Raw genomic sequence first — 22,645 nt, 5'->3', positions numbered from 1 at the left:
TCAAAATCACTGGGAGCTGAAGAGCCTACTCTCTACACGTTTCAGGAAAGAATTTCAAAAGCTGTAAAGGTATGAAACTGCTGCTTTTTACACACGGTGTACACAGATGAGGCAGCTGACTCAGTCAGGGGTAGTTTCAATATCTGCTGACACCATTCTTGGGAGAATATAGTAATTTATGCAGACACCTATTCTTCTGTATTATTTGCCAGTTCAGCCACACAATAAAATAAGTTAGAGTGACTGAAGTTTGCTAAACTTTTAGCTGTTAGTCTGATAAACAACATGACACACTCATCTTCCTGGGACATGAATCCAGGGATCCTTCACAACACGGACATTCATAAGCATGAGCCATATGGAAATTTCCCCTACATAAACCTCACAACATCTCAGTGCTCAAAGCCGTGGAGCAGTGGATGAAGGACAAATGGAGGCAGGGATTTAGTGGGTCACTGCTAAAGAGAACTGTTCCTTGAGGAAGACACATTCAACAGCTTGTGTGTGGTCTTTAAATTTTCCTCTCAATGAAAGCTATTGAGGTCATCGCGGTGGGATAACCACATTGCATTTCATGCTTTTTTAGTGCTAAGCAGAAAAGGCTCTAATCTGACCATCTGAGTTCCTCCCACCAACAGGAAAAAAAATCATGTCTGTGATGTACAGAATATCCATGTCAGAAGCCTTTCTTGTTTCTGACTTGTCCACAGAACAATGGTTACAAATCCAAATCCCTCCAGCTCTGGAGTGCAGAGAAATTCCTCTCTGGTTAATGGGTAAGCTGCTCCTTGCACTTGTATTTTTGTGCAGGATGATCTCCTCTGATAGCTTTCTCTGAGGGCTACACAAGTGTGGGCTGGGTTCTGTGCACGGGGCCATGGGGGAGGAGAGGTGTGCAGCTCTGCTTTGGTACCCAAGCTCTGATGATGTGTGTTAGCTTGGTGATGTGTTTTCACCAGATAAAAGTGGGGGGTGGGGAGGGGGGTAGGAAAAACACATCTCACCCAACCTTATTCACACAGAACTTGAAATAGGGCCTTTCCATAGCCAGAGGAGAAAACCAGAGTCCTCCAGGGAGCGACTCATCCCCCCAGACAGGGCTCTGAGATAACAGAGATTATTCACCCTCTGGAGATGCTCATCATTTTCCACTGCTGACTAGCTGAGATGAGTAATACCTAGATGGCTACAGTTAGAGAAGACAAATCCACCTGGTCTACCTGAGGGAGAGGTGGCCACAGCAGAAACTTACCTGAAGGGAAGGAAGGTTGTGTAGTGAGGCCATGGAGGGTGACTCAGCATTTGATTTCCTTCCCGGTGGTATCTTAGGATCTCCCACCATGAGGGAAGGATCTAGCACTCCTGTTATAGCAGAAGCACGGAGACACCAGCCTCCTGGTCCCAGCCACTCAACTTCCCAACTTCAAACCTGGCCCAGGCTGCTCTGTTGTAAAGCCAAATGCCAGTGCGGCTGATCCCGCTGCTGCTCTTTGAGGGCTGCAACAGGGAGGCAGTGAAGCTGCTTGCTGGGGGCTACCAAGAACACAGTGACCAAGCCATGGTTTTCACCCCTGTAGAAGAGGGTGATACATTTTCTGCTAAGTGGATTTGCCAATGGCTTTTAAAAATGTATTATTGCTCATCATTGCAGTAAAAATGCTAGTTCTCTTCAAAGGTACCGCGGAACACTCCATAAAGAACACGGGGAGACAAGCTGAATGGCAGAGAAAACTGTGGAAGGTCCAGCCAGGCACTTTGTTTTCCAGTCTGGGATACTCTTGAACCCAGACCGGGGATTTTGATCAGGCCAGTGTAAGCAGAGGAACAAGTCCAGAATCTGAATCTTGGGTTTGTATTTTAATGCCGCTTTTTCTTCTGAAACCTGGTCTGATATTGCCAAGCTATTGCTGCCAGTCCTGGTGACAAGCACAGACCTTCAGTGACAGCTCAGATTGGGTCAAATGGAGAAGAGAGCTAGCAAGTGGCAGGTTGGATGACAGTCTGTGGTACGTGGAACCAGAAAAATCTTGTCTGCTCAAAATCTATGCCAAAAAAGCAGTAACTCCTCTGAATTTGTTTTTTCATTCCTGAACCAAATTATGAGATGTGGCCATAGAGGAGGAGAGCCTCAGTCCCTTCCAGGGACATCAGCCCATCTGAATCAGAAGAAAGGAAATGCAGCTGTAACATTTCCTCACTGTCTGTGCACTGGCTCAACTATACAACTACTGCTTGCCATTTTTCAGGTGAATCTCAGCTTGTGCACAGTACACCTGGGAGGAAGGGTCATGGCATGTGGAGCCAGAGATGCTCCTGCTTCCATACAGCCGGCGAGGAACACTAAGAGCAGCCAAACTTCAGCAAGGACTCACCACACCATGGCTACATCCCTGCATGAAATTACCTGCAGTACAGCCAGACGTGTGGCATGCCTGACTGTAGTGTTCACTTGGATGTGGTAGATATCTACTCTTGGCCCCTCCTAGATTTTCTTCTTTGTAGAAATGCCATTAAACACTTGAAATGCCAAAATGAAGACCTAACTTTGGGAAACAAGAATGGGGACAAAACTCCTCTGACTTAGCTGTGCTCCTCTCCAGAGCTGCCTGCTGAGAAGAGGTTCCTCAGGGAAAAGAGAGGATTTCAGAAATGAGGCAGGAAGGTTTTGAGCAGCAAGTGTCCTCTAGAGTGGAAGGGACTTCTTTAGCATGCTGCCTGCACTGTGAAACTTGTTCTGGGCTTTCTTTCCTGCCACAGACATGCTTTCTGCTGCAAAGCGGTCTGTAACAGGTGAAATTCAATGTCCTGTGCTCTCGGCAGCAGCAATAACCAAGAAAGTACTTGCGGTTGCTTTCTTTCAGTCTAACCTCAGATTCGCCATTAAGAATGACCTCACAGCTCTTCCTGACCTCTTCTTCATTGTGCTCCAGAACAATAAATCATCTTACAGGACTGAGGTGGTCTTGCCACAAGACAAGTTCTAAGCCAACCGATTGTAAGTCACTGCTATATTATGTTGACTTTATAAATCTCTGGTTTTTTCCATAGCTTTTATCCTCTAAACACCCAATGGAAACAACACTGTTCTTACACCTTACTGCACCACATGTGATTTATAGAGAAGAATATTGCTGTTAACAGCAAACTGTCAAATCTCAAATAGATCAAAGAAGTGAAATGAGGAATGAATTGACTGAGCTCTTCAGGCCATGCTGATTCCAAAGTAATTTTTTTCTCCCTTCTGTCATAAGAATTTATAAGTTTGTTAGAATCTGATCAGGTGGGAAGAGCTTTCCTCCTTTGTCTACATCAAAGTCCACATGTTCTCAAGTTGCTATAAGTCATTCTTTGCATTTTAATCTCCGGCCATATGTATGAAAATAATTACCTGCCTTGAGGGACAGAGGATGAAATAGTCTTTATTGCATTTCCATAAGACTCCAAAAGGTTCCTGCTAAGGATGTCAGAGAAGTGAACCAATGGGTTGGAGGAACCGGATTATTTTAGTTAGAGGTAAAACTAACCTGCGTGCAGGGAGTGTACATGTCAGGCTGATTTAGTGCTTAGAGATTATGAGTCAAGTAAAGCTGAAGTGAAAACAAATTATAATGGGAAATGATATTTGTAAAAACCATGAAAATGCTTGCAATGTGTTTAAGAACAATGTGTATGATACAGTTTGTCCTCTAGGTTGCATCCTGCCAGCTTATGAAGGCATCAAATCCTTCTGCAGGACAGATGAAAAAAGGACAGACACTGCTGTCATATAAGCACCTGAAAAGGGAAGATGATGTTAGCAGGACCAGTGCTGGTGGGACTGGAGTCCTCCTCAGGGAGACTGTTGCTGATTTCTGCAGAGAACCACAGATTTGTGGCAAAGTAGCAAGAGGGATGCAGTGAACAAAGGCTGTGAGGGAGAAAGGAGAACTAAAATGAGAGCAAGGACAGGATCCCAGGGAATGGGACCTATTGTGCTGTTGCTCACCGCCTGGGTGTAGTTGCAGTGGTGATGGCTAACTGTGTACCGGGTGCATTAGCCACCAGGTAGCAGGAAATGGTTTGCTCTAGGTGACTGACACATGCTGATGTGGAGGGAAAGTCTCTTGCTTATCTGCAGTTGTTTCTCTGACGTGCTGCACACAGGAGGAGTCACCAAGAGACAGAAGTCAGATGGAGACACAGTCACAGGGTTTTTTTCCTGGACCCTTTTGCTTTAGCGAACATACCATCAAGCCCAACAGCAAGAGAATCGATCCTTTTGGGATACAGGGCTAACAAACTGCCCACAAGGACTGAAGCCAGTGCTTGCTAGCATTATGGTACATCTTGCCCAGGAGACAAGAGAAAACTCAAAGTGCATTGAGGAAAGGAGGGAAGAAGAGCCCGACCTCGTGGTGCAAGATCTTGAGGCTTCACTTTGACAAAAAGTGGCCAGGAACCATTCTCCAAGTCTCATGCCACAATTGGTTTCTGTGCTTGCAAATGCAAGGGTGAAACGGGGTATGGGCTCAGCGTGCTAGAGGCTGCTGGGCAGCAACAGCTGTGGGGAAATCCCATGGTCAAGGATGGTGCAAGGCAGATTGGATGAGGCAGAAATATCTGGAAATTACTTTATTCAACTGAATGCAGCCCTGAGAAGAAGGACTTGGGGGTGTTGGTTCATGAGAAGCTCAACAGGAGCTGGCAATGTGCGCTCACAGCCCGGAAAGCCCCCCACACCCTGGGCTGCATCCCCAGCAGGGTGAGGGCGGGGATTCTGCAGTGCTGCCTCCAGCTCTGGGGGCACCAACATCAGAAGGGCGTGGACCTGTTGGAGCAGGTCCAGAGGAGGTCACAGAGATGACCAGAGGGCTGGAGCCCCTCTGCTGTGAGGACAGGCTGAGAGAGTTGGAGGTGTTCAGCCTGGAGAAGAGAAGGCTCCAGGGAGGCCTTATCAGAGCCTTCCAGTACTTGAAGGGGCTCCAGGAAAGCTGGTGAGGGACCCTGGATCAGGGAGTGTAGTGGTTTTAAAAGTTTAAAACTTTTCAGTTTTAAACTGAAAGAGGGGAGATTTAGATTGGATATGGGGAAGAAATTCTTGGCTGTGAGGGGGGTGGGCCCCTGGCCCAGGTTGCCCAGAGAAGCTGTGGCTGCCCCATCCCTGGAGGGTTTCAAGGCCAGGTTGGACGGGGCTTGGAGCAACCTGGGCTGGCGGGAGGTGTCCCTGCCCAGGGCAGGGGGTGGCACCGGGTGGGCTTTAAGGTCCCTCCCAACCCAAACCATTCTGTGCTTCTATGAATGGACTTTGCAGACCTTTAGCCAAGACACCAGACTTCTAATTCCCTCTTATCCCAAATATTAGTATTGAAGGACTATGATTTACATGCTCTCTCTTCTGTGGAGCAGGGTTACCAGTTGTTTAGAGGTTTCTGGGCAAATCCCTGCACATGCAGGCACAGATGGACTAGAGCTGCGGTTAACACCCTGATTCACATGCCATGATCCAGCTACCAAGGACGTAATGAGGACATCAAGTTTGATACACAGGTGAGCATCACAGCTCATCCCAACTAGATTCAGATGCCTCCTTTCAAACTGTATGTTCCTCTCCAGCTGTGAATGGAGAGGACCAAGCAGCGCTGTGAGTGATCCATCTCCGAAGGCAAGTGTCTACTTCCAGGAGATTATTTTCTCCCCCAGTGCATCTCTCTCTCTCTCTTGACTAAACGGTGCTGCTCGGACACATGGAAGTGAGCTCAGCTGGAGACTCCCACATTGCTGGTGTCCCACTGTGGGGCATTAGATGACATTATGTGTGTTAGCGTCTCTGTGCCAGCTATGTCCATACTCGTGGGGCCTGGGGTCTGCATAGGGTGACATGCATCCATAAGGCTCTATGGGAGGAGAAGTGAGCTACAACAGGGTGGGAGATAAATGAGTGGATGCCTTTATCCAGCAGAGAGAAATATGACTCTGGAAGCTTTGGGCCTATGCTGCTGTGTCTTACGGGGTCCGAAAACCTGCTACTATCTCAGGGAGGCCCAAAGTCTCTCAGGTCACAGTAAGTAGCTATTAAGACAGTTCCTCCCCAGTCTGGAGGAGGTAACCCCAAGGAAACGCACAGAGCTCTGGGATTCATGCCCATAGGCTACAAATCAGATCAGCATGCTGAAAGCACAGGCTGGTATTGTGGAGCTGAACTACGGTGGTAACTTTGGGAAAGCAGTACTGGGCCACTTAGAAATCTTATTCTCCTGGAGCCCCTCGCCTCAAAGCCGGGTGACAAAAGCTGTGATTATTGTCCTGTGGCCACCATATAGCCACCCATACTGGAAAAACCTTGACGGTCTTCTGGCTGGCACTAATCCCCGCTTCCACCTCCAAACTGCTGTGTGCAACACCCACCCAGACGAGCCAGACACACGCCAAGCACTTTCCCAAAGTGCTGATCTGCGAGAAACTCCAGAAAGAGCCAGCCATTTTCATCACTTTCCATAAGTATTTGAAAAAGAAAAACCAAGAGTTTATCTTGATCTCTTAATCCATCAGTTTTCTTTTCTCTTTGCTTTGCAAGCCTGGTGATTATAATTTATAGCACCTGCTCACTTTGAAATACCTTGGACTCCTTCTGCCTGGCAGAGGAACAGACACAGTGCCCATCTGCTTTAGGTAAGTGCTCACAAACCACAAAGTCGTTAATTAGACTGACACACGACTCTTCCAGAATACACATGGTATGTTGTATTACTGCACCTATAAACCACTGGTAACCAGATACTCTGCCAGGGGATCACAACTGGATCAGAGCATTACGTAAAGCCTTGGCACCCCTTGCAGGGCTCAGAGCATTGCCATCAGGTGTGCGTGTTCTCTCTAATCCTCCCCACTGGGCTTCCCAACATGCTTCCCAGATAAAGCAAGCCTGCTGGGAAGCAGCTCCCTCACACTTGGTAGGAGGCTCAGTCTCCAGAGCTTTGTATTCTCTTATTTTGAAATCCAAATTTCTCTTTGTATTCATCTAGTGATCCTTGCCAAGGTCTCCTTCCCGACAGCTCAGGCTCCAGGCAGTGATGCCTCCACATCCTGTAGCTGACAGGGAGAAGGGCAGGTCTGATTCTGGCCCCACGGGCATGGCTGCAGCTTCAGAGGACCTGTGATGAGGGGTGTTTGTAAGGACAGGTGTGTCTGATGTGGATGGGGGTATTTGGGTGGATTTGACACTTGCCTCCTCAGGCTGGCTGGCATCCATGGGGCAGAGTGAGTCATGAACAACTCTGATTGGGAAATGCCGAATCCCTGTAGTGAATGCCTCCTTGTGGAGGAGTGGCCCAGACCATATGAAGTCCCCGATGAGTGATATTCAGTGATTTGCAGCAACCCAACCCAGAGCAGCCAAGCTTTGGGTCAGTGCATGAAGTGACAGGGAATGGCTGCCCTAGACCTACGAATGCCCTTGGCACAGAGTTATGTTGAATGACTGGAAACCTCCACCTGGTCTGCCAGTCTTCCCAGCCCCTGTGTTAGAGTTTGCGGGAGGAACCCTTGTTAGTGTGTTTGAAATATTATTTGCCAAAACTCAGGACTGCATCTTCACAGAATCACAGAATGGTTCGGGTTGGGTGGGACCTTAAAGATCATCTAGTTCCAACCTGCCCCCGCACCGTGGGCAGGGACACCTCCCACCGGACCAGGCTGCTCAAAGCCTCATCCAGCCTGGCCTTGAACACCTCCAGGGATGGGGCATTGACAACTTCTCTGGGCAACCTGTTCCAGTGCCTCACCATCCTCGTAGTAAAGAATCTCTTCCTGATATCCAATCTAAATCTCCCCTCTTTCAGTTTGAGGCTGTTACCCCTCGTCCTATCATTACACTCCCTGACAAAGAATCCCTCTGCATCCTACCTGTAGGCCCCCTTTAGGGACTGGAAGGATGCTACAAGGTCTCCTTGGAGCCTTCTCAAGGTTTTGGGGGGGATCACACAGGGCAATGGCAACAACCTCTTGGAGATTACCCACAGGGGAACACCCTGACCCTCCCATCTCACCTAAACTTCCCTAAATCTAGTCGTTTTTTTGTGTGCTGTCTGTCCTGTGAAGGACTGGAACTTCAGTAACTTAGGTTTCCTGAGAGCCAGTATGTCTCATCCAGGTTAGTTAAAATTAGTGTCCTCCCATTGCTAGTTCCTGCACCACCACATGTCTTTTGTGGGTGACACCACCCCTGCCGTGGAAAATCCTGCATGCCTGAAGTTCATGGGTTGGCAGGTTTGAGAAGGCTCCTTGCCTGAAGACAGAGCCTCACCTTATCCAGATCAGAAGGGAAGAGCAGGGGAGGCCCACAGAAGGAGAGCAGTGTAAGCATGGTCTTTGTGACCCCTGGCCAGTGTTTCTCCTTCCTTGTTTCTGGTTTTCTAGAGACAGATGTGAGAGCAGGCCATGTTAACAGAGAGCTGCTGCTTCCTCTCCCTGGAGGTGTAATCCTTTGTTCAGGCTGCCACAAAAAAAGCTGTGTGGGAAGGGATGCTGGATGCTTGTGCAGTGCAAGAGGGCTCCAATGTGGAACAGGCTTTCCTGGGGGCAAGGTACTCTAGAGGGTTCGTGCCCTGACTGTGCCACGGACTCTCTGATCATTCTGGCCAGGAGACTCCTACTTCCCTTTGCATCATCCCCCAGTAAAAAGGAGGAATAACTTTCCCTCTTTCTCCGAGTGACAACGTGTATTGGAGTTTCTTTCTGCCTGGACTTTCCTCCCCTGGAGCGTGTACGTACAAGTTGATGTCCTGCTGTTAGAGACTCCTAAACTTGCTGCAAACTTCCCAGCCGGTACCATGTCCACACAGCATGCATCTTGCAGAGCCTGAGGAGTGTCTGGCTGCCTGCATTCTCCGGCATCCTCAGCAGAGGGACTTCAGTACAGCTCTGAACATGCCACATGCCTGGGACCCCAGCTTGGACCCCAGCGGCACGACAAAAGGACCCAGCAGTGCAATTCCAAGTGCTACCAAGGCTTGGGTGCATGCATCCTATCTCTCCAATGCTCAAAAGGCAAGACAGCTGCCACCTCTGGAGACAACTGGAGTTTATTAATCACTGTTTTTTGCTTCCTATTTCAGAGACTCCCCTGAATCCACGCATCAGGTTTTTTGCTACATTTCATCTCTAACTTGGTGCTGTGCAGCCACTAAATACCAACCTCTCTCTGTCCACAGCGGCTAGAAGCATCCCCTTCTGTCCCTCTTGTTTGGCCAACTCATTCCTTGAATTGCATGGTAAGTCCTGCTGCTAGACCTACACTCAAACAATTGTTCTCAGCTTCTACTTAGTTTGGCTGCTTCTGTTGTAAGTCTCAGAAAAGACTTGCGTATTGAGGAGTCTGCTTTTCCTCTCCTGTGTCATCTTGTCTTAAGAGATATATACTTTCCCTTCAAATCCTGCCTGAATCCCAGAATGACGAACATGGACATCAAATGCAAATATCTGAAAGAGCAAGAAAATAACCAGCACACAATCCCCTTCTGTTTAGTACAGCTGTCTGTTCCACCCCACTCCTGTTGGCTCCCATTTTCACCCCCCTTTTCAGCTGTCCTGCCTGCTTAGCATGTGTTGCCAACTTGCAAAGCAGATAGTTAATATCCCACGAAGTGCCATACAAATCCGGTAACTCATGAACTGTCATGATGTGCCATAAACCCACTTCCCCTTCTGACTGGAAAAAAATAGTCTCTGGCACCACGAGTACACTGGGTCTCAGATGACCTGACCAGTAATGCTTGGAAACCATGCTGTGGGTGACCTATGGGTGTTCCAGGCTGGCTAATTTTTTGGCAACGAATACACAAGAGTCTCATAAACTTGTGGAAAATGACTCAGATATTTGAAAAAGAGGAAAAAAAATCTCTCTCAAACGCAGACCTCTGGGCCTGAGGTTAGTAACTACATTTGGAGAAGTTGTGGTAGCACCAGTGAAAACCATCTTAGCTCTTTATCTTAAGACATAGAGACTGTCCACACTGTGCCACTCCTGTTTTCCAAATCAGGTCTCATTTATCTTTATGGACCTTTTCCCTGCTTGAGTAGAGAGAGAGGGTGGCTACAGAAGAGCATCTCTTAACATGAGCTAGAAGGAGAATTGTAAGAGTCTGCAAGCACTGGCTTCTCCCTTGAGGGAGCAGCACAGCTTGGAGACCCAGGATGAAAGCAGGTCACGCTTTCACCAGTGTGAGACACAGCAGTGGTACAGTCTCATAAGACACACTGTGTGTCTTCAGAAATGTCCCCCTCCACTCAGGAGGCAGGGCTGTGCCTCACAGCCGTGCTGGGCTTAGTTACCAGTAGTGGTTCTTGGGCCTTCACCGTGCCCAAGGGTTCTCCGCTGTACAGTTTCTGTATAAAGAGGAGAAAGTGCAAATCATCATCTTTTTTTGCACATGCCCTCCACACTTTCGAGTGCCCAAGCTAGAGATATAGACAGGGCTTGGTGCAGTGCTGACGTGAATCAGAGCTGGCTTGTGCCTGTCCTCTTGGAGAATAGCTCTCTGCAGAGAATAACTACCTCGGGGAATAACCACCTCCTGTCCCCTCCATCTGAGGGCCCATTTTAATGCAGCCTGTTGATGATCTGTGATCAGGGTCATTCTGAGAGGTACCCTGTGCCCGTCCTTTAACCAGGTAGCTCAAACAAGGAAGAGGTCTCCATCGCATGGGATGCTTCTGAAACTTTTGCTTCCAGAGACTGCGGCCCCTGGTTTGCAGAGTTGGACCCAGCCTTAGGGGCACAACATGGAAAAGCGACAGTAGGGGACCTTGATTGATCCGTTATGGCTGTACTCTGAATTCTTGTAAGCACAGAAAGAACAGGATGGGTGAGGTGGGTTCACTGATGTGACACCTACAGAAGATACTGTGGTTTTGCTGCTTGCTTTTTGTTATAGAAACCTCTCTCCTGGAGCTTTTCATCTTGCACACAGTCTGTCCCAAATACTTCCCCTCCTGGTGACTGGTGCTTCCACGTACCGGTCGTGTCATTGCAGAGCCCTGAATGAGGTATGGAAACACCTTAATGTGGCAAGCGGAGCCAGGACGCCTAAGTCCTTTGCTAGGGCTTTGCTGTTACCCTAGGGAAGATGACTTTGCCTTCCCATGCTGGTGGTGTTCTTGCCAGTGCAGTGCAAGCACTGACAGTGAGTAAACTCTCTGGAAAGCACTTCTGAGTGTGCAGCTAGAGATGACTCTGTGCAGGTGTTATTATCCTAATGGGGAAAGATCCACAGCATCTTGCCCCACCGTTTGCTGTGTCTACCAGTTCCCACTAATTTGCTGCCTGTGGCTTAGCTAATCCTTTTCCAGTTTCTCTGATCAGGTGAGATGTGATGAAGCCCAACCGCAGCTGGTCCCACCTTCCTGAGCTGGCGAGCGGGATACCCATCTGGCTCAGGGGGAGAGGTGTTGCCAACACAGATCTGCCACAAGGGATTGTGCTGTTTTCCCAATGTACATCTCTTATTTTCTGATACTCTCTGCCAGTTCTCAAAGTTGGGCCTCCCAAAAAGCCTGTTTAATTAAAGTCATCTGTGTAAAGATGGTCCAGAAGCCCTAGGCAGTCTGTGACCATGAGAATGTGTATCCAGGCTCCCTTGGCTGGAGGGGCACTTTAAGCTCCATCCCATGAAATGCTTATTTTCCCAGCAGCAGCCTTCCTTTGAACGTATTTACTCTCACTGTGTCTGGCGGATGGCAGATAAGCTGTGGGTTTGGCTGGTGTAGTCAGGAGCATTGGATGGAGGAGTCCTACAGGTCAGAAATTGTTTCCCCCTCTCCAATCCTGAACCCAGGTCTTGTCAGATCTAGCAGGTTTTTGCTTTTTTTTAAGAAAGAGACAGGAGTGGTAGGCCACTGTCTTGGTCCCTCCTGTACACAGTTTGTGTCTGGGACAGGAATTTGGGTCCGATGAGAGGCTGGGAAGGGAACCTGAGCCTCAGAGGTGGATCTGGGGAAGGCTCAAAAAAGGGGCTCTGCTCCAGGGGGATGAGGGCAGGTATCCTAAAAACAGCTGGTGAGGGAGAAGAGGAGTGAAGGAGCCAAGACTGGGCATGGGTGCACTGCTGGGAAGAAAGACCTGTCTGAACTACCAGGGGCTGAGGGGGGCTCTGAGAGGGGAATAACAGCCCAGAGAGGTTGTTCCAAAGGGCCAAGGCTGCTGGGGAAAGGCAGGAGGTCTCTGCTTAGTCACCTTGGACCCTGGATGGGAGCCTACGGGCTGGGCAACCATGCTCAGGGGGCAAATGGAACACAACTGGCTACAGCAGCCTCTCTTGCCCCTGCTGCGGTGGCTCTTGAAACCAGTCCTAATACGACAGGCATTAGGCATGTCCCAACCAGACATGCCCTGATACTCAGCCCTCTGATTTTATTCAAAGCCTAGCGTCCCTCGGGTTGTCTGAAACAGCTTATTTCTTAGTAAAATTTGCTCTTACTGTTCAGTTTCTGCAGGAAGAACATGAGATCCCAGCTGGCCCACGCTCTCCCTCCTCACCCAACTTTGGAGACGCCTGGGGGGCCTCACAGTGCACTAAGAGCAGATACCTCTGTGTCGATTCAACACAGATAAAGCAGATAAATCATCCTGCCATCCTGAGCCTTATACGAAGCCCAAGAGTTCTGTGAGCAACTTCTTGGAGCATTTTGCATTTCTCATGTGCCATATGGTATTTCACTGGGAGTTGTTGGCCGAGGGAGTGGGGCTTGTGGACCTTTCAGCACTGTCTGAGGTGGCCCCAGGCCAGGTGGCCCAAGCAGCAGTGGTGCTTGCAGGCAGCTGAACCTTCAGAAGCAAAGGTTGGGTCTATGCAACCAAGGGCTCTGGTGGCACTGGTTTTCACACACTCTTCGTGGGCATAAGAGACTCAGGCTGAGGCGGGGGAAGGGCATTCCCGGAGCAGACCCATTGTGGTGACCTTCCATGTCATGTTTCCCTTGAACCGGTAGTCACTTGGAAAACTTTGGACATTAGATTAATCTCCAAATCCCCTCAGAAGACGGTCTTGACTCTGGCACTGGTGGTGATGTCAACATGTTCTAATAACACCCACAACCATGTGCCGGTGATGTTTCAGCAACAAAAGTTTCAAATCTCTCCTGGCAGAAAGAACATTCATATCCTGCAGCCAACACCCCCATTGCAAATTAATATTTAAATTAATATTTACAGAAGCTCATAGTTGGTGTTGGGAGACAGGTACATGGGTGTACATGGAGAACTGTGCCCAGTTTGGAGCTGCCCAGTATAAGAAGGATGAAGAGGAACCAAACGGGTCCAGTGGAGGGCTGACAACTGAGTCACGGTCCAGAACACTTGCCCCATGAGTAGAGGTGGAAGGAGCTGGGCTGGTTTCACCTAGCAGAGAAGATGATGGAGCCAAAGATGATGGAGCCAAAGATGATGGAGCCAAGCTCTGCTGGGTGGTTCCAAGTGATCAAACAAAGGGTAATGACCACAAATTGCACTCCAGGAGTTTTAAGTTGGACTTGAGGAAAAGCTTCTTCCTCAGGAAGAACAGCCCCAGGCCAGGTCACCAGCGAGGGGGGGAACTTCCTGCTTGGAGGGTTCCTACCTTTGCAGACAAAGCTGCAACTGCCCCACCTAGTATTGGTGATAGTCCTGCTCCAAGCAGGAGGCTGGCCTGGAGACCCCCAGAAACAGCATCCAGCCAAAATTTCTATGATAAAGAGACACGGTAAGAGTGGGACTGAAGTTACGGATTAGGGTTAAGGTTAGTTTTTCAGTGGTTCAGCCCAATTCAGAATGCTTTTACAAGCCTCATCAGTGCTGCTGACACCAGCTGGGTGATTACCCAGACCTTCCCTAAATTCAGTGACACTACCAGGATCTGATTGCGACTGTGTCCATACTCAGGAAAACTGCAAATATTTCAGTGATGTGTGATTTTTAGTGGATAGAGGAGCACAAACCTGCTGTGGATATAGTTACTTTAAAGGAAAAGCACAATCGCAGCCTCAGCTGCTTCTCCTGGCTGAATCACTAAAAATGTTTTAAAGCATTTCTACCCTAACACAACTACCCTCTATTTGGGTAAAATAGCCCAACTCGCATGTTGACAGACCAGAGTGTCCTCTGTGCTCCCTGGCAGGTCCCTTCCCCACTGTGGTCCACAGTGGAGAGGACAGAGCCCCTTCTGGGTCGATATTTTCCAGTGTTCCTTGAAATACGCATTGGCGCTGGTGGCCTTTTCATCACAACGCACACATAAGGAGCTGTAATTTCAACATCCTTTACCAAGACAGTGTTCCTTCCTTGAAAACTGCACTCCCCTCCCTTCTACGCTAAGTGACAGTAATCTTTGCTTTAATTGGGAAAGAAAAGGAAGAAGGGACAGAACATCCTTGACAAAGGAACTAATGACTCAAATGCTGGGAAGCCCAGGGCCCCCAAGGGACTGTGCAGCTCGCAGCATTGATTTTTAATGACTTACAGAGATTGGAGGTTTGGAAGATCTCTCAGTGCCTCTGCAGGGATGCGACTCAGCTGATTGTTCTGCAACATCCTATAATTAGAAAAAAGAAAACTTTATTTAAAAAAAAAAAAAGAAAGCCTGACACAAAATGGAGGATGTTGCTGCTTGTTTCTGAAGCTGTCCTGAACTCTTGTTGGAAAGCCAGAGGGGTTGGAAAGCACCACGTTGGTCACCCAGGGATCTTAAGCACGCTTGCAGGCAGGTGGGCTGCAGTCCAGGCTGGCCCAGGATCCTGCAGCAGAAGATCCCAGGGAAGGGCAAAGAAGCTGGTGAGGGGTCTGGAGAAAAAGTCTTATGAGGAGCAGCTGAAGGAACTGTTTTTTTTTAGTCTGGAGAAAAGCAGGCTGAGGGGAGACCTTATCGCTCTCTGCAACTACCTGGGAGGAGGGTGTAGAGAGGTGGGGGTCGGTCTCTTCTCCCAGGTAACAGGCTATCACCTATGGGACAAGTGGAAATGGCCTCAAGTTGCACCAGGAGAGGTTTAGACTGGATATTAGGAAAAATTTCTTTGCACAAAGGGTTATCAAACATTGGAACAGGCTGCCCAGGGAAGTGGTTGAGGCACCGTCCCTGGAGGTGTTGAAAAGATGGGTAGACGTGGTGCTGTGGGACATGGTTTAGTGGTGGTTTTGGCAGTGTTAATGGTTGTCAATGATCTTAAAGGTCTTTCCCAACCTGAATGATTCTATGATTCTATCCACCAGGGAGATGTGATCATAAAGTAGCCTCTCCACTGCTTACGTGCATCTGTTAGTCCAGAGTGATAACCAGTGCTTTCAGCTGAGTTGTCCCACATTTATACTTGTGTAAGACATCCTTCTCCCAGTGTGTGTCAGTGGTGGTTACCTCTGCAGGGCCTATGGAAACTAGCCTGTGGGCAGGTTTCTTATTCAACTTGTGGGACAGTTGCAAACACAATGGATGAGGAGCTGCTCCGCAGCGGTTTGCTAAGGGTCTTCGCAGCATTGGCACAACTTGCAGCAGTAACTGGAGCTGTTGTGGAAAACAACCAAACCAGCCCAGGGGCTTCAGAGAGAGCAGGTGGCTGGGTCTGTTGTGCTGAATGGGCAGGACCCAGGGGGAATTCGTAACATAGAATCATTTCCGAATTCTCAGAAATGGAAGTGAGCATAGGGCGTGGAGAAGAGCCATGGACACTGAGGTAACTACAGAAGTGACCGGAGAGGAGGAGACACTGGGTGTCAGTGCTCCTGTCCCAGGGCCAGGTGTCTGACTGGCTCTAGCGATTCAGGCAGGCTCAGAACCAGACCCCAGGAGTATTTCTGACCTCGTCAGCCGCTATCCTCTCTCGCTGGCCTCCCGGAGCACCACGGATGTGAGTTTACTGGATATACTATCTCTGTATCTCTGCAAAGGCTAAGTTTTTGACTCTGGACCAGCCTCTGTCCTGAACCTACTTGTTCCTTCCAGAATTGGGACATCATGGGCACATGCTCCCCTGGAAAGCAGAGACATCCCAGTGTAGTAGCTGGGCTGGGGAAAGTGCCTAAAGTAAGGAATGTTTTACATATCTGAGGTTTCTATTTCGAAAACCTTCAAGGAGTGGTTGCATATGATGTGAAAAGGAAAATGGTGCTTAGGGGGCTGTTGTAATTACTACCAGTGTCAAAGGGACGCAGCACAACCTTAGTAGAGAGGGGCAGCCCAAAGAGTACTGATGCAAGCAGGAAACTTTCCCATTGCTGTGACTGCTAGCTTTACTGCGGAGGATTCGGAGGTCTGTCATGAAAGGACAGTTTGAAAAAGACCATTGTACAGACAATCTTTGAAAAAGGAAAGCTATAGGCCACACAACTCTTCAATTTCTGGAAGAAAATGGGGACTTATGATTAAATTATTTATAGGCACATAGAAGAAAAAGCAGGGAAACAAGCAACTGCCAGTAGTGGCTAGCGAAAAATGAGTTGTGCCAAGGCGATCTAATTTTTTTCTATACAGGGTGCAAGGCTATGAGAATGGAGAGGCGAGCATTGACATCATCTACCATGACTTCAACTTTACCTTAGTAAGATGTTAAATGCTGGCAGCAATGCAGGAGAGAAGACACTTTGTATGTGGTTTAAAAAGGCAGCAGAGAGGCCATACTCAAATTAATAAATGGTTCCCTCTCAAATGAAGAGCCTGTTTAAGGGTGTACAGCTTCTCTCCTGGAGATGACACTCAGCACTATTGCTAAGGACCCAGATGATAACTGGGAAAGGAAGGTTTTTACTTCTGTTGACAATACAGGGCTGCACAAGGCACCTTCCACATACGAGGAGGGGAGCAGAGATTGGCTAGTGTGGGAGAGCAGCCCTAAAATGCAGGATGCTGCAGGGAGACCAAGAGAAAGGCTCTGTGGATTGACAGGGGTAACCTGCTGCGCAAATACAGCTGGGAATGGGCATGCAGCCCTGCCGAAACTGCCTGGGGCTGGTGGAGATCCCAGGAGACCTGAGGCAAGACAGACTTGCTATTGGGAGAGACCTTATGGGGCTACATGGGGCTGTGAGGAGCAGGACACCAGCTGTGATCCTTCTGCACCTCTTGATGCTGGGCAGGCTTTGGCCAGGCCACGCTGTCCCATCTGGGACCTGCCCTGCAGGACATGGGGCATCAGGAGACCAGCCAGAGGACAATGGGCAGAAGGATGAGGAAATGCCAGATTCCTGCCCGTGGGGAATCTAGAATAGAAATTACAGGGGTGGGAGAAGAATGGAATTGGGATAATTCGGTCTAGAAGAGAAAAGGCTCAGGAGGCAGCATGGGAATGTCAGGCACGGAGATGTGCAGGGTGCCCACACACCCCTCCTCACCGGTGGGGCTGGGTGTGTTTGAAGTGGCTCCGTCTGGCCATGCCCTCCTCCTGCATCTCCTCCGCAAAGCTGGTCACGAGCAGCACAAGTGGCCCCAAGTGTCCTGGTGCCTGCAAGGGGCAGTGCGAGAGTCCGAGCCTTCAACGCTCTGGCAGCCTCACTTCTCTGCTCCATCAGCTCCTAATTTTCCTCTAATCACCCTGTGGTACCCGATTCCCACCATCCCGCCGTTCTCAAAATACTTCCCATGTTCACTTTCCCGGGTGATCTTCTCACCGCCTGCTCGGCGTGGCCATTGGCCAAGTGCAGGGATCACCAAGCACCACGAGCTTCCTCGGTGCTGCCCCCAGAGCCAGTTCCCGCAGGGGGCACGCTGCAAGGCTGGTGGGACCCCTCTGAGATGAGTGTCACCCATGGAGGACATGGGGCTGGTGGCTGCTGGCAGAGTGTGAGCTGTGTCCTGGCAAGTCCATAGTCATCAGCCCTGCTTCTCCTTCCACACTTGTGAAAGGGGAGTGTAAACCCCAGTGATCGATCCCTTGGGTGCTCTCTGCAGCCCGCTGGGATGGGGGAGCTCATCCAGGCCATCAGCTGTCACGCAAGGACCAACATAACTCCTGGGGCTCCTGGTCCTGCATACAGGTTTCTTTCTGCACCCCAGGTGTGCTGGAGGCATAAAACACTGAGTCCTGCAGCCCAGTGAAGAAGTACAACAATTCAAGTCTGTTAAAAATCAAGAAGATGCACAGCTGAATACAGAGTGATAGAGACTGGTGCTTTAGGAAGCGCTGTTGGAGTGTTGGTGGGATGCTCATTGGATCTCAGTGGCTTTGTGATACCTGAGCTCAGTGTTCAGAGCTGATCATTTGAAGTAACTGGAGTCAATATTAAAACAAAACCTATTGCCATACTACTGCTGGATCCTGCTGCCTCCCATCTGTTACAAGTCCCTCCTCCAACCAATAACACACACTGAGAGACTTTCCAGACCACCATCAGTATGGGCTCATTCCAAAATGAAGCCATTTTGGCACAGACAAATGATATTTAAAGAAGATGCTCCAGAGATCTCTGAAACCACTAGAGTGCTGGACAGTGCTATTTTTCATGGTAGCAGGACAGCTAGGGAAGTTTTTGGATGCTGGGACTGGGACAAGAAGCAGTGCTTCTTCACATGCCACATAATCACTCCAATAGCTCATCACCAAAGCATGATACAGAGAGGCCAAAAAACAGTTCCAAACAGGGTTAGATAATTTTCTAGGGACAGGGCCACCCTGTTATTAAACAAGTTCTTCATTCAGCCTCAAGCTTAGGAAAACCCCAGCTCTGCTCACTGGGAGCTCAGGTTTGAGCAGGAAAAGACATGCCGCATCTACCACTGGCTGTCTCAGCATGGCTTTTCTTACAGTCTGGTATTAGGGACAACCCCTGTCAGGCCCCTGGTCACTGCAGTAAATCCTTACATGTCATGTTAAACCATTCTTGCATATTTATTTTTTTTTCCATGAAGGGCCCTTTCAGCAATAAGACATGACATGATTCTGGTAAGAGCTTGAATAATTGTACCGAAACCTGGGGGATGATGTCAAGGAGGTCTGTACACACTAGCAGGAGCACATCTCCTTGCTGTGGCATCTGGTTCCTTGGGCTGCCCTTTACTGGGGTACTGCCCTAAGTACCTGTCTACGTGGTGGCATTTCCCCTTTTGGGATGCTGGTCTTGTACAAGATGGAGGAGGCCAGTGCTGTAGCTCTCTGAGGAGAGCACCCACAGCAGGAGTCCTGGGCTCCAGGCCACCTCCAAGGACGGCTGATGTATTCTGCACTAAAGGGTCACTGTGTGACTTATGTGAACAGCATTGCAAAGAGGGAACAACTCTGCAAACCAGTCATCTCCTGACTTCATCTCCCCGAAAGCCTCAGGCATGCCCTGTCCCCTCCCTGCATTCATGCTCCCCCAGGAAAGGAAGCTGCGTTCCAGAGTGTGCGCAGGGATCTGCATTGGGATCCTTGGTATGCCGCACGGTGACTGACTGAGGCACAGACATGGTCTGTGAACCTGGACCTCCACCCACAAGATCACAGCAACCCTGAGATCTCAGGTCGCATTGGCCTCAGCCTTTCTCCATCAGCATCTGTCTTTGCTCCTGCCTCTCCAACAGCTCCTGGCTCCAATTCAAACAAAATTCCTGGACTTCATTACTTTCCTACTGCAAGCTGCTCTGAAGCAGCAGCCTGGAGACAACCTTAGTCAGAGCTTGACTTCTTGTGCCTATGGCGCCATCTCACCACCTACCCAGCCCTATGCCCACTCTGGTTGGTGCAGTTTCTCAATTGCTTGAGAAAATTTTCTGTCTTCAAGCAGCTGTATCAATGAGTAAAGTCCAACAAGACTGCACTGGTTGATGAGCCACTATCAAATGCAGCAGCACCAGGCCTTCTGGACAAGCTGAGGACACTGATGAACATCACAAGCAAAGACCGTTCAGGCCATTCAGACCATTTAAAACCAAGTCTGGATAGTGCACTGTCACCTGGGGTTGGCACTGTTCAGGTGACCGTACTGGAACTGGCAGACACTGGGAGACGTGGACACACAACCTGCTATCCACAGCAGTCTGACTGGAACCAGCATAAATCACAAATCTTCAGAGGTCAGGTTTTATTTTCAAAAGTAGGAGGATTGTTTGTTGGCAGAGACCACACCTGAATGACCAGAAAAATGCTGGGATCAGGTTCCATCACTCCAGGATCCTTGCACAAGACAGTCTCAGCACTCTTCCAGCCCTCAGAGGTACAGGCCTGTGCATGATAAAATGTCCCCATCTTGGGAGGCTGAAGTGACTCAGCCAACACAGTCAAAGGGCTGTTACTGCTTGAGGCAACTGTGCCTGGAGCCCGTGCACAGGGATTAAAGACATTCCAACCTCTGCACGTTCCTCTTCCCTCCCCATGGGAGCGTCTCTTGGATGTGCCACACCATTCCCTTTGTCTCAAAGCCATTTCTGTTCTGCACAGGCTTGGGGTTGTCGAAGAGGTAGGGTCTGTCTGGGGATCCCTGAAGTGTCCCAAGCCACCTGCAAACCTGCCATCCTGGGGCAACATGGCTTTTTTCGTGATGCTTTTTGATGTGTGTTCACAGCCAGGCTAGTCAGCGCCTGTTCTGGACCACATGAGATGCTGCGATTGCAGCTCGGAGCGGGGAAGAGAAGGAGGCACCAGCGGGGGTGGCCATTGGATAGGGTCCATCCAGCCAGGAGATGTGGCATGTGCAGAGCAAGGCCACTCTTGTCAGGCTCAATCCAGCCTACCTGTGGATGGAGACCAGCCATAGGCAGCACTGGGGCAGTGCGTGGGTGGGAGCGTCTGCAGGTCAACACGCTTGTGCAGGCAGGTGCTGGGCAGCACTCACGCCTCCGTCTGAGCAGGCAGGCTGTGGGCAGCGCCGGGTCCGCGCGCTCACGCAGGCTGGTTGAGGCTTGTCGAGAAACGGAGCAACGGGGTGGGCCACCCCAGCTGGTGTGGGGTCTGCAGCCAAGAGGATGCACCCAGGCATTTTGCCCTCCGCATTTTGGGGTGAGGCAGGCCCAGTTGCGGTTGTACTTGGAGTCTTTCCCTGTGGAGTTTGGTGTGGGATTCCTTCTTGGCTGGTACGCGCTGCTGCTGCTGCAGCATGTTCAGCCAGGAAAGTAAGAGCCTGGCAATCCTGCTTGTGCGGCAGAGCATTTGATGAGGGATACATGTGCGAGGGTGGGATGTGGTATGAAGCCGTGCAGCGCAAGCTCAACCACATGGCCAGTTAGGGTGGTTGCTTCCTGGTTAATGGAGCTCCAGCCAGGACGTTCGGAAGTGAGGGGCATCCAGGCAGCTCACGAGGAGGTCTGGAAGGATGGGGAAATTTCCCGTTTTCCAGAGACTCTGATTTAGCAGCATATTCTGCCACTCCACTTGAAAGCTCCAAGACTGGGATAGCATGGACTATGGAGTTAACTTTGCAAGGGAAGGACCTCGGCAGAGGAAAACAGCTTATGGAGCTGGTTTCTAATGATCCTAGGACTGAAGCACAGACCCAGGATCATCAGCCTCCACGGGGAGGGTGTGGGTTGGCCGTGCTGTAGAGCAGAACCCCTGGGAGAGGTGCACTTGCAAAGTCTCTTCTCAATCCATCAGTTGAGAAGACCTCAGAGCACCAGCTGCCACTGCTGAGCGTCCGTGCTGTCAGTCTGCGCTCTTCTGAGGAGTGACAAAGAGGCCACATCTCTCCTTGCCTTTGCCTGGGGCTGGCTCAAGGCTTGGTGCCTGAAGGTCTCAGCATGTTCCCCTGTCTCATGATGTTTTGTTGGTAGTGGGGCAGCCTGGCTTTCCATTAGCTCTCTTCCAAGTCTCCACACACCTGCTTCCCCGGCTGTACCCCTGCATGGTTTCTGCACAGGCCTATCTTCATGGCCACTTTCCAGGTGGTTTTTGTGCAGTGCGGCAGCCGGAGGAGGCTGAGCCAAGAATCTGGTCCTGCTTCCAGTAGCTCTGGGATTCACTCCGAGGGCAGGGAGAGGACCATCTGCACGGGCAGGTTTACGTAGGAATTCCCAGGGTGTTTCCCACCCTTTTTTAAACATAAACTAATTCTCTGGAAAGACTGGGAAAGCACCAGGCCCCTTGTCAGCCCAAGATGTATGTGAGAGTTTACTTGTGGACATGCATATGACCGCAATTACCCCTAAAGCCCTATCACATTAAAATTAAATTATGAAAATTGTTACACTCCCCAGCTACCACCTCTCTCCTCCGGGGACACCTCTGTCGCCAGAGGTAAGATGTCTGATCCTGCTGTGAGTCAGCTCCTGAATACCTATAGGCTTCAGCTTGTCACGTTTGGGGCAGCCATTCCCAACTCCAGCCATGCCTGTCACTTGACAAATCCCAGCCATCCTGTGACACAGCGCCCACATCTGTAGATGCAATGTGTCCTGAATATCCCTAGTGCCAAATGCTCTGAAACCTGCTAGTCCTGTCTTCAGATATGGAGAATACTAATTTTCTTCCTTATTGCAGCAGCGGCTTGTCTTTAAGGGTTTATGTCCATCCTCATTCATGTCCCCTTCAGGTAAAGTAACCTCAGTTGACTCCTTTAGTTCATCACCAGACTCCTGATCCTTCTCACTGTTTTTAAATAAAGGAACTTGTTTTTCTGTTTCACTGGGCTGCAGGACTCAGTGTTTTATGCCTCCAGCACACCTGGGGTGCGGAAACAAACCTGTATGCAGGACCAGGAGCCCCAGGAGTTATGTTGGTCCTTGCGTGACAGCTGATGGCCTGG

The 22,645-nt window shown here is 49.7% G+C and overlaps 1 protein-coding gene across 1 annotated transcript in view; it reads right to left on the bottom strand.

The window, feature by feature from the left end:
• Positions 1–22,645, bottom strand: part of LGR6 (leucine rich repeat containing G protein-coupled receptor 6) — a 150,056-nt gene that overhangs the window by 58,495 nt on the left and 68,916 nt on the right. Inside the window, exon 4 of the mRNA XM_063356428.1 lies at positions 14,469–14,540. Coding sequence (XP_063212498.1) covers positions 14,469–14,540 — 72 coding nt within the window. The remainder of the gene's footprint in view (positions 1–14,468; positions 14,541–22,645) is intronic.

Source organism: Chroicocephalus ridibundus, chromosome 20, assembly GCF_963924245.1.
Source record: "Chroicocephalus ridibundus chromosome 20, bChrRid1.1, whole genome shotgun sequence".
In the NCBI taxonomy this organism is placed as follows: Eukaryota; Metazoa; Chordata; class Aves; order Charadriiformes; family Laridae; genus Chroicocephalus; species Chroicocephalus ridibundus.
Note: the sequence above shows the minus strand (reverse complement) of the source record. Positions and strands in the feature narration are given on the sequence as shown.